This window comes from Cyclopterus lumpus, chromosome 6, assembly GCF_009769545.1.
Source record: "Cyclopterus lumpus isolate fCycLum1 chromosome 6, fCycLum1.pri, whole genome shotgun sequence".
NCBI lineage: Eukaryota > Metazoa > Chordata > Actinopteri > Perciformes > Cyclopteridae > Cyclopterus > Cyclopterus lumpus.
Genome location: NC_046971.1, coordinates 13,024,020 through 13,036,155, shown reverse-complemented (window position 1 = coordinate 13,036,155; position 12,136 = coordinate 13,024,020). Strand labels below are relative to the sequence as shown.

The 12,136-nt window shown below is 42.4% G+C and overlaps 1 protein-coding gene across 1 annotated transcript in view; it reads left to right on the top strand.

The window, feature by feature from the left end:
• The window catches only part of igf1ra (insulin-like growth factor 1a receptor), a 68,314-nt gene that overhangs the window by 54,583 nt on the left and 1,595 nt on the right, over positions 1–12,136 (top strand). Inside the window, exons 11-21 of the mRNA XM_034535582.1 lie at positions 2,662–2,948; positions 3,062–3,204; positions 3,533–3,698; positions 3,807–3,909; positions 4,104–4,174; positions 4,256–4,485; positions 5,415–5,519; positions 5,772–5,931; positions 6,149–6,278; positions 8,415–8,549; positions 11,642–12,136. The exon at positions 11,642–12,136 is cut by the window's right edge and continues 1,595 nt beyond it. Coding sequence (XP_034391473.1) covers positions 2,662–2,948; positions 3,062–3,204; positions 3,533–3,698; positions 3,807–3,909; positions 4,104–4,174; positions 4,256–4,485; positions 5,415–5,519; positions 5,772–5,931; positions 6,149–6,278; positions 8,415–8,549; positions 11,642–12,136 — 2,025 coding nt within the window. The remainder of the gene's footprint in view (positions 1–2,661; positions 2,949–3,061; positions 3,205–3,532; positions 3,699–3,806; positions 3,910–4,103; positions 4,175–4,255; positions 4,486–5,414; positions 5,520–5,771; positions 5,932–6,148; positions 6,279–8,414; positions 8,550–11,641) is intronic.

Genomic DNA, 12,136 nt, shown 5'->3' with positions numbered 1-12,136 from the left:
CTGTGTTGTGTTATCATTTAACTTTGCTCCTGGCTAAGGATGTTTCACTGTTTCAAAGACTCCCTCTCTCCTCCCACACACTATAAACAGTCACAAACAATCTATGCGTTTGTGAATTGGTGCCGTAACACTGCATCTCCAACATCTATCACGGTAAAATATGGAGACCTTTGATAAACGTGTTGCTTCCCACCAAGAACACTCAGCAGGTATCTTATAAATCCATACTCTAGCTTTAAACGATGCCACTGAGCCTTCGAAGTTCATTCATTCAAACAGCGTTACGGTGCCCTTGTCTTTTTCTTTGCAACGCTCTTGTGGAATTGGATCGATGTCTTTGGAGGAAGAATAATAAAACAGCTTTCTGTATAGTAATTGTACTGATATCTGCCCCACCCTTCCTTCTCTCTCTGGCTGTGTTGATTTGTTATAGTATAGCTGTCTAGGAAACAAGCGGATGGCAGGTCCCGGGCCTGCAGCGAAGGGCTCAAGCTGTGTATGCACAGACTCTCCACTGTAACAGAGCCAGCATTATACCAAACCACTCCAGGGAAAAGGCTAGAAAATCGAGAAGTTTTTTTTCAAAGGTTCAGGGTTTAGACCCAGGGTGAGGAGAAAGAGGGTGGCTGAAAACAGAAACAGAAAGAAGAGGAAATGTTTTCCATTCTGTCCTCCACCCGGCACTCCACTCTCCTCCTCCCCTTGCACACTCTCTTTGTCAGGGACTTGTTTTTTGTCTCTAGCTCTCTTTCTTCTTTCTGGAGTGAGACAGCTGCCAGGAAATGTACAGTGAATCCATCTGGAATTTAAATGAATTAGGGAAGAGCCCCATCAGTAAAGGAAGGCAGACTGATTTAGTGAAGGAGATGGAGGATGACTGCACAAAGAGGATAGCGGCCAGTGTCTGTTTAGGAGACCTTGTGGTATGATCCAAAACCTGACTGGAGTATTTATTTACTGTAATCGCTTCGTGTTGAAAGTAATGATGAAAGTTATCTCTTCTTTTGTCAGATCCAGATTTTGAGCATGCAGTATATACCGTACTGGCTACAGGATCGATGTGTAGTCAATGCTTTTACTCTCTGGATTTCATTGCTTGCGTAAAGGTACCGGAAATCTTTTTTAAGCGGGCGAGGTCAGGACTCTTACTGTAGTAACTCACTAGTATACAGTCATGCTTCCGTCAGCTGAGCTGCTTAACTTTTTAACACTCTCATTGCCCATTCAGAAACTGGATCTCTCTGCCTCTTGTTCAATCACTTCTGTCACAGAAAAGTTTAATATTTACTTTTGCAAATCTGCATCTCTCAATCCAGAACTCTCTTGTCAGTTTTCATATATGTTTTATGGATTTTTCAATAGTAACAGTATCAGCTTTTGAGTGCTGGACTTGTACCGCACCATATAACATATACCTGTGGGAGAGGAATGTTGACATGTCAGTGCGACTGGTCTTTCCCACAGATCTGACTGTGTCTGTCCACTCCTTGTGTAGGTGTATGTCTGCTCAGACACAAACGATGCTTGACTGTAGCTTTGCTTAGTCAGGTCTCTGAGTTCACTCCCTCACTTTATTACTTGTGGTAGAGCTGAAAAGATTTGTCAACAGAAAATAATCGGCAGCTATTTTAACAAGCAAATTGTTACTTTAAGCAATTTTTAAAGCAACAATGTCAAATATTCTCATCTTAAAGCTTCCTAATTGTGATGATGTGTAGCTTTTCTTTGTCTGGTTTGATAGTACATTGAATATTTTGGGAGTTCTGGAGTGTTGGTTGGACAATGCAAAGCCCCTTTTAGATATCACCTTGGGCTTGAGGAAAACATGTTGGGCATTATTCATATTTTATGGACTAAATAATAAATCAATTAATTGTGGTCAAATTGATGAATCCTTAAAATAATTGTTGGTTGCAGTCCTAATTCCCAGTATAATGTTTAAATCATGTCTGAGCCGTTTCATATGCTAACCTTGCCACCTGTTCATGCTGTCCTCATTACATTTCCAAACAAGCCCTGAACATGTATCTAGCTCTGTAAAGGCTCTATATACCTGTTGTCACAGCTTTCATTTTCCTTTGTCCGTCTGTCTCAGCTGACTACCCTGCAGGTTTCACTACAGTCGGTTAGGTGCCCTGTGACGTCTGTTGTGGCTCTGTTGCTGCTGCTGCAGTCACAGCTGTCAGCGCCTGCTTGCCCTCAATAATGAAGACGATGTCCAGCTACAGAGTTTGGGCGCTGAAAATTAGTCATTACGATTGGTTCAGAATGTCACAAAGATATAAGCCATATTTTCTGTCATGTCAGCTTTTTTTTCCAGTGTTGACTGGGATTCATGAGAAAGGGATGAAGAGATTGTTGTTCTTCCTGTGGAACAATCTCTGTGTTTCTTTGTCTTTTTCTCTGTGTCCACCTGGCTATGATCTGTCAGACCTCATCCTTCACAGCTCCTAAGGGAGCGTTATTCAGCATCCGTACACATGGTGGACACATGCACGCATTCAGCAAGATGCTTCAGCTTTGAGTCAAATTATTTTGGAGTTATGAATACAAAAAGATGTGTTCTAAAAAGATTTCCAGAACAAACTATATATTTTTTAAAACAGCGCTCACTATATTTGAAACAATTTTTTTTACGCTGTTTCATCCTCGATATTTCAGACCCCCGGATCGTCGGCGTAGAGATGTTTTTGGTTTGGCTAACGACACACTGCTCCATGATGGTGATGGAAGGGGGAACATCACCCTTGGTCCAGGGGATAACAGTACAGATGGCATTCCTCCCATCAGGGAGTACCACTTCTCAGAGGACAAGACGACAGCAGAATATTTAGAGATCCCCAACCTGCGACCTTTCACTGTCTACCGCATTGACATACATGCATGCAACGAGGAGGTGGGGCGCTGCAGCGCTGGAGCCTTTGTCTTCTCCAGGACCAAACCGGCAGGTAAGAAAGCGACCTGGATACAATCTATAATATAAATGTGGCACAGTGTGCTGGAACACCTTCTCCTACAGGGCATTGTAGACACATGATTGTTGTGCGTGTGTGTTTCCCAGTCAAAGCAGATGACATCCCTGGAAAGGTGATCTATGAGAGGAGTGACAAAGTTGAAGGTTGTGTGATGCTGCACTGGCCAGAGCCCGTCATGCCCAACGGTCTCATCCTGATGTATGAGATCAAGTTCCGTCTGGGGACAGAGGTGAGCCAGGCTGGGTACAGCCAAAGATCCCCTCAGACATGTTTCAAGACGTTTCAAAATGCATGAACCCAAAGAATACTGTCCAGCGTAAGCAGATTCTAGTGTCAAACTCTGCACAGACATCATTCTGCACAGTGACACTCAAACAGCCAATGAAGTAACAGCAGGCAAGGCACATTTTTGAGCGGAGCGAGACTTTTAAAGTGATGGATCTGCAAGTCCCTATACTAACTTATATACTTTTTAAACAGAATGCACAATGCAAAGTTGTATCTACCTGATCGTTCACATTAACCACCATGTGTTTGTTTTGTTTTTTGCATTTCAGCCTGAGAAGCATGAGTGTGTTTCGCGGCAGCAGTACCGCAAGCACCAAGGAGCCCGGCTCACCAACCTGGGCTCAGGAAATTACTCTGCTTGTGTGCGCGCCACTTCACTAGCAGGGAACGGCTCCTGGACAGAAGGCGTGTTCTTCTACGTACCTCCACCCAAACGTAATACAACATCTATGGCACATTAAATACTGTTTAGTGAAAAAATAGATAAGAAATGACACTTTTAGTCAGTGCTGATCACGTTCTGTTTTGTCTTCTGTCTGGCAGGAGACGATGGTGTTACGTTCTACTTGGTCATCATAATTCCCATCATAGTGACACTTTTTATTGCCAGCCTCACCACAATAGTCTTCTTAGTGAACAAAAAGAGGCAAGTATCTTCATGAACATGCTTTTCACATATGCTCATAACACTTAATGACCAGTGTAATGTAAATTAGAGTTAACAGGCATTGCTTTCATTAACATCCCTGTGCTAAAGAGTAGAGTTCTTGAAGAGATTTACATGACACTTCCACAATCAGAGCTGCCTGCTGACTAACTAAGCTGTCTTTGTGTTAATAGGAATAGTGACAGATTGGGGAATGGAGTCCTTTATGCATCAGTCAACCCTGAGTACTTCAGTGCTGCTGAAAGTAAGGATGTGCAATATCTTTTTTCGTTAAGTTTTGCTGTGAATGTGTGTTGTTGACCTGTTGTCCACTGTGTTGTGCCAGTGTACGTCCCAGATGAGTGGGAGGTGGCCAGGGAGAAGATCACAATGCACAAGGAGCTAGGTCAGGGCTCTTTCGGCATGGTGTACGAAGGCATCGCCAAGGGAGTGGTCAAGGACGAGCCGGACACTCGAGTAGCCATCAAGACCGTCAATGAGTCGGCCAGCATGAGGGAGCGCATTGAGTTTTTGAACGAAGCCTCTGTCATGAAGGAATTCAACTGTCACCATGTGGTAAGAGCGACACGGCCTGAACTGAGTGAGAAAAGCCTGAAATAAATGCAGATTAATCGTCACAGTATGGCTGGAAATAAACCAACACCTCATTTGATTGAAAGTACTCTTGGTTAACATTTCCTAATTACTCTCCATAGTTCAGAGAGAAAGTTCACAGCAGGTCATAAGCACTGAGTACACTGTGCTTTACTCAACTCATGCAGCTAAAGCCTTCGGCAGGGTTTAGCCTCCTGGAGATTGTGTAGATTCTCTCATCAGCGTGAACACAGCCTCATTAACTATGTTAAACGGATGTTTTAATGATTTTCCCTTTGGAAAGCTGCTCTTACAACCTGTTTATCAAGTCTGGCTGCTAAAAAGCCAAACACTCAATTATTAAATTCAATTTGTATGATTTAAAGTAAATAGATTTTGTTCATAATCTTCTAAGCAAGTTAAAGACAAACTGTTTGTTCCTAATATGAATATAAGTTATGAAATATGAACAGTTACGCAATGATTGCTGGCAAGCTACAGTGCCGCTGAGAGAATTTTAAGACTTCCAACTTTACTATCTAATCAACTAAAGCGATATATTGTTTGTTGCTTTGCAGTTAATATACAAGAAATCAAACATTTTATACGAACAGGAATTTATAAAATAACATCAAACTCACTTTAGACCCACTTCTAATAAACGTTCCAAAAACTATAATAGTGATTTTATTTATTTTCTGAGGTAGTCCTGGAGCGGCTTCACCGCATCTCCTGCATTTCTTTTGTGCATTGCGGGAGAATCGTGTCCATCAACAACTATTACTGACTGTTTTGGGTATACTTTATCTTTTCCCCCACTTGTACAAAACATGCCTAGATTTAAGGTGTAGAATGGATTTGAGACTTTTTAATCATCATACCTAACCTGTGCTGTGTTGTGATTGGTAAAGGTGCGGCTGCTGGGCGTGGTCTCTCAGGGACAACCAACCTTGGTGATTATGGAGCTGATGACCCGTGGAGATCTCAAGAGCCACTTGCGCTCTTTGCGCAAAGAAGTAAGCAGCTTGTCCTCGCACACACATTCACACACACATGTCGGCTCTATGTCAGAGCTCTTACATAAATAGGTGATGGTGTGAATTGTCACATACACACATCCTGTCGCCCTTTTTCTCCCACACACACATGCACATTTCCTCACGTAGCATCCATCCCTCACTCTATATGCTGAGCTGTAACCAGTATCCGGTGTCGTGGTTGACTGTACAGTGTTTTTTTCACTCCTCACTCTCTCGCCTTATCCCCAGAACTCCACCAGCCAGGTCCTACCCCCGCTCAAAAAGATGAACCAGATGACAGGGGAAATTGCCGACGGCATGTCGTACCTAAATGCCAACAAATTTGTCCACAGAGATCTGGCTGCCAGGAACTGCATGGTAGCCGAGGACTTCACTGTGAAGATTGGAGGTAAGTCAATACTATGCCTTCAGCCTCCCCTGGTGAACTGGCCTAAAAAATAAGTGCTTGGGTTTTAGTGAGTGCCTGAGGCACTAGAGTCTTAATGTAGATGGACGAAGGGAGGGAGGAGGAGAGGGAATGGATGAGCTCTCAGGAGCAGCCTCTTTCACACAGAATGAGTGATATTTAGTGGCTTCTTCAACCTCTGTTTTAATTTTTTCTTCAGATTTTGGCATGACCAGAGATATTTATGAGACGGATTACTACCGAAAAGGAGGGAAGGGCCTGCTGCCTGTCCGCTGGATGTCTCCAGAGTCGCTGAAAGATGGCGTGTTCACTACAATGTCTGATGTTTGGTATGAGAACACATCACTCTTACACACGCTCACAAGCCTGCGTTATGCACAAATGAACCTGCCCTAACCAGATGGCCAGAATATTCCAGAAATGTCTACAAATTACTATGTGTACACACACACACACACACACTTTACTTTGCGTTTGAACATGCATTTCCTGCCCTCTATTCTCTCTGTGGACAGCAACACCTCCATCACAATCTTTTGGTTTCCAGCTGGCTCCAGAGGATTGTAGAACAATATCTGTACTATTTTACTGACACCTTTTTTTGATACAGTTTTTTATGCCAGCTTGCAGAGAAATCTCAGTTTACAGTCCTGCCACATTTTTCTATCTGGAGCAATATTGTGTTTACTAGCTCCCAAGCAATTTTTTGTTTCCCAACTCAAAATGTCCCGCGGGTCAGTCCTTAACAGTGGGCTTAAACTGCTCCAGATGTTCTCAAACGATAGGTTGCAGTGCCAGCAAAAACCCACCTCCACGTTTGCGTTCTCTATCTTCTTCTTTGACGTTGTGCAGATGAAGTTTAGCGTAAAACCAACCCATTATGGGCTCCTTAGGAATCCACGAGTAGGTGACTTTTATTTTGTTGATCGAGAAAATCTGTCTGAATGTGGCTCTGTCTGTCAGCACAAGACTGTTTCAGGCACTTATATGCAGTGTTGTAATAAAAGACTGTCGAACGTAAACTGAACTCATGCCAGTGGTGAAATTATGACCAGCAGGAGTGAACAAATATTGTGCTTTTTGTTAGTCAAGCTAAGAATTTTCTTCATGAATAGTGTCATAGTAATATAATTGCAAGGTAGCTTGAGGTTAACTGAGATGACGTTCACTGTACTGTAAATACTTTATACTGAGGCTGGTCCCGTAGCAATGACATCCTTTTGATTCACTGACTGGTATGTTGATACACAGCTTACATTACTCCCAAGACATAAGGGCTGCCAGGTTTAAGGTTTAACATGATGTTTAACATAAGGAAAGGTGGCTGCTGTGTGCTGCTTCTCTCATATCGTTCTCCAACGTCCTCTGCTCAGTAAATGCTTAATCTTGCTCCAACAATTATATTTTAGTTGTTATATTTTACTTGTACTTCAGATAATGTAGGTATTTAAAGTTGCAGTATTTAAAGCAGCATTTATCATTTTTATTGGCCACTTCGGGGCATAAATCCACAACATGCTGAGCATAACACATCATTTTTAAATTCAATCCAAGTTAATGATGCTATTTACATCAGAAGTATCTTGAATCTGAATTAATAGTTGTTTTTTTTTAGCTACTTGGGAGCAAACTGTAAACACAACACTGACATATTATATCACCTGAGGAAATTGGGGAACTGTGGGGAACTGCAGTCACATGACTCTCTGTGGGTTCGTTGCTAGAAGTGTCATTTCTCACAATACACACTCATTTGACCCAGTGTGAATATGAAAATATTGATTTGGGCAACTTGAAAGGTTCATACAAGTGTTTCTTTTTCTTTTTGTTACCGAAAATCCCACAAAGACCACACATTTAGTCATCACTATTCAACCATAACGTAGAATTGAAATCAATAAAAGCAGGCATTTGTATTCAGTTTAATGGATTATCAAAGCTTTTTTGTGGGGAAAGCATGCTTTGAAAGATGGTTAGCACTAATGGAAGGTAACTGTACATTATTTGTATTAAAAGGGAAGGTGAAAGACTATTTGTATTCACTCAATTGAATATGTTTCTCAGACCTTTATCAGGAACAATTCAATGAATTAATGAATAATCTGATGAAGGTCTGATTTGCCAAAACATTCTTTGATAAAGTGAGTACAGTGTGCATTATCTATGTCTTTTATAGGGAAGAGTTTTTGATCCCACGCACCTGTCACTCTGACTTATTTCTGTTGCAATAAATGCATTATAACAGACACGTTCTAGAAAAGGGGAAAACACCAGTTTGATCCTTTTTTATAAATGGAAGAATTATGTACAAGTAATAAACAAAAAGTCTTGGTGGTGTTAACTTCAGCCTTTAACATGTTCTGCTGTTGCATCCAATGTAAACAGCTTTTAATTAGCCTCAGATAAGAGGCACAAATGTAAAAAAATAAATAATTATAAAATGATTGTTTCAATTCTTACCGCAGGTCATTTGGTGTCGTGCTGTGGGAGATCGCCACCTTAGCAGAACAGCCTTACCAGGGCATGTCCAATGAACAAGTGCTGCGCTTCGTCATGGAGGGAGGACTCTTGGACAAACCTGACAACTGCCCTGACATGCTGTAAGTCTCCTTTTATCTGTGATCAATAACTGTGTATGGTTTATGTTTCAACACCCTTGAAGGGCCTCGCACGGCCTTCTGTCCCATTAGTATTTTGTCCAGCATCTATTTTAAGTTTTGGTTCGAAGTGTGTAAGATATCATGTGGTGTGTATGCTTAGTTAGAGCCAAGATGAGGCCTGACATTAACGTCACAGGTTAAATGTGGTCTGTTGACAACATGGCACCGGCGGTCAGCTGGCAGTGAGAAGCCTCCTCACCCATCAGCCTCGGCCCATAGAAGGGGTTAGGTGACTCGTGAGTGGCATGAGCAGGGAGATGATGTCTGTCTGTCGGCAAACGGAGTGGGAGAGACAGAGAAATAATTCATTAATGAATCATCTTGTCTGTAAGAGAAGAGAAATCACACCACCGCCTGCTTGTCAGCAGGCAGCACTGCATTTATGCATTTCTCCCCTCTCCCACTCTGACCTCAATAAGAAGGCATTCTGCTTTCTCCCCTCCCACTCTCCATGGCTGACCTCACCTTAGAAAGAGAGTGCGAGTAGAAAAAAAAAAAAGAGAGCCTGATGTTGTGCAGACACAAACCTCTCGTTTCTATGGCAGCCTGACTGTTTTGTCCTGATTGCAGGAGTGTGTGGATTGTGTTACAAAGGTGGTGGTGACCGGTTAGCCTCCTCTTCTGTGAGCAGCACACAGGGATTTCAGGTCTTTTGCCACTGGTCACCTTCAATGTAGTGACTTAATGGCGAAGCCTGCTGAAGTGTGGTGAAGCCAGAAGTCCATACAAAGACTGAATATAATGATACAAGAGGAGAAAGTGGTCAGGATAACAGACAACAGAGATGAGTCATATTTGGAAAGCCTTGAATGTCACCTCCTTGTACGGGCTTTACCATAGTCAGGTAGCTGTGGGTCACTGATTGGATTTCCCAGGTCTAGAGTTTCCGATGGAAAATGAAATTCAGACTCTGTTATTATATAGAAAAACATGATTTATTGTATAATTTGTAGTATCGCTCACAGTACTATGATACATCAAGGTTTCACCACATGGGGATGTTTACCATAGATGTTTGGAGATCGTTCTTTACTCCACTTGGCCTGAAAGTGTGTCTGTTTCAGATTTTATTTGAGTGTTACAAGATTGTTTTTTGTAAAAAAAAATTTAGGTTGGTGAAATTGTTGACTGGTGCACATTCTTTTATAAAAGCCTAACTGCTGCCAAATTTAATTTTGAAAGCCAAAAGTTATTTGCTTGTTAAAATAGCCATTTTTTGATTGATATATATATATAATGTGCAGCAGACGCATTAACAGGGCGATACGTAGACGGAAGTACAGCAACAAAGCTGTCAAGCTAAATGGAACAAATACAGAAAAACAGTATTAGAGAGAGGCAGTCAGTAGTAGGCACATTTTGATTGTTGAAATGGAATTACATTAATTGAATTGAATGAAAAGGTTAAAAAAGAAAAAAACTGCTGGCAATACACAAAAAAATAGATGTTGTTTGACCTTGACTAGTTATTTCATGCCAGCTGAAGCACAAGTACATACACAGCTCATGTGCCACTGTGAACTTAGCCTATGTTGCTAACGTCCCTGTTGACTGGTCAAATACACTGTACGTTCATTTAGCTCCATGGCAATAGCATGTGTCTGTGTGTGCCATGATTGGCAGGATGCTGACAAGAAGTCCGAATTTACTGCAGCGTTTGTTTTTTAAATATGAATCAATATGCCTCGTGCGCAGCAACAGATGGTGGAGGAAGAGTGCCGGCCCGCCTCCAAGCATTACACGTCTTTTCATGGGAGGTCTCTGCTGCCTGGGTTTGGATACTTAGCGTCAGCTTTAAGACACTTGCTGCAGTGCTGAAAAACAAGCCAGAGTCGCACCCCCTGCTGCTTCAGTGTGAGGCGAGGCGCGTGCTCAGGAAAAGTTCCACCCGTAATTCCTCTGTGCGGAGGGGAGCCTGCACCCAGCTGCAGAGGCTGTTGTAGACCACAAAGAGACAACTGGAAGAGAAGGAAAACCAGAGATAGGGAACAGCAAGTGGAAGAGAGACGACTGAGGTGTTAGTCAGCATGCCTTGGAGAGTATTCTTAGCTTGTTTGTGTATAATTGAAGTTGTGGTGTGCGGTGTAGCACCACACAAAACTGTAATAATTCTCTCTTTTATGATGTTGTTTTGACGTTAGCCCAAAGCTCGGCTGCTGGCCTGGCACAGTAACTTTACGTATAATTGACTGTGCTGCTGAGTACATGCGGCATTACTGATCCTACTTGTAATGCCTAGTTGTAATGTCAACCACATTTTGAATATCTCATTTGAACTGGCATGTTCACTAAGAGTACCTTTCAAAAACAAACCTGCATGAATATTGATCAGCAAGTCCAAGAGAAAGGCAGGTAAAGGTGATTTCACACGTTTTTTATATGAGCTGTTTCCATCGGGCTAAAGTTTCAAACAGCATATTCACACCCACTAATATAGGAATATTATACACAAACCACTGGTTTGAAAAAAATTCATCAAAGCTATTCTATCTATTATTTACTGTAGTATAAATCCAGTGAGTAGCAGTAAAGTGTATTCATCTAGTCTACAGTATGATATGTTGTACTGTCTACAAAGTTAGTTTTTCAAGCTCAATATAGTGAACTGAGCTTTAACTTCAGTGTCTCCTGCCACCTGCTGGTGAGAAATGTGAAGTCTTCCTACTCTAAAGTTTTATAGGGTAGGTTCATGTTTTGTCCAAGTCTCAACACAACACTCACATGTCCATATGTACATAGTCTGTGAGGGAGCACAGTTACACTCTGAGATGGGGGACACTAACCACAGTTCTCATGTTGTGCAGACAAAGCTTAGATTAAGGCTAAAATGATGCAGCAATCAAAGTGAGTACATTTAAATTGATGTTTTACAAAATATTTTTTTAGAAAAAAAAAATCCTGAAGTTCATAATGCAAAATATATGCATTGTATTAGACTTAAAAAAACGGAACCTTTTCTTTTAATGACAACAAATCACCAAAGATGTACTGTACATTACCGACCCTCTTTATCTTTTGTGCCTCACTTGTAGGTTTGAGCTGATGAGGATGTGCTGGCAGTATAATCCCAAGATGCGTCCGTCCTTCCTGGAGATCATCAGCAGCATCAAAGATGATTTGGAGCCTCCCTTCAGGGAAATGAGCTTCTTCTACAGTGAGGAGAACAAGCCGCCGGACACCGAGGAACTGGACATGGAGGTAGAAAACATGGAGAACATTCCACTGGACCCTGCATCCACCAGGCAGCCCGCTGCTTCTGCTGCTGCTGCTGCTGCTGCCGCTGCCGCCGCCGCACCTTCGTCAGGGTGCACAGGAGGCACGCCGCCCACTGCTACCCAGCAGTTATCCCCCATGCAAGGCCCGAGTACTCCATTATTGGGACCCATGTCTCCCTCCTCCCCCGGCCCGGTAGCCTCAGCGTCTCCAGGCCAAGCCTTGGACAAGCACTCAGGACATGTTTCGGCCAACGGGCCTGTGGTGGTACTACGGCCCAACTTTGACGAGTTGCAGCCCTATGCACACATGAA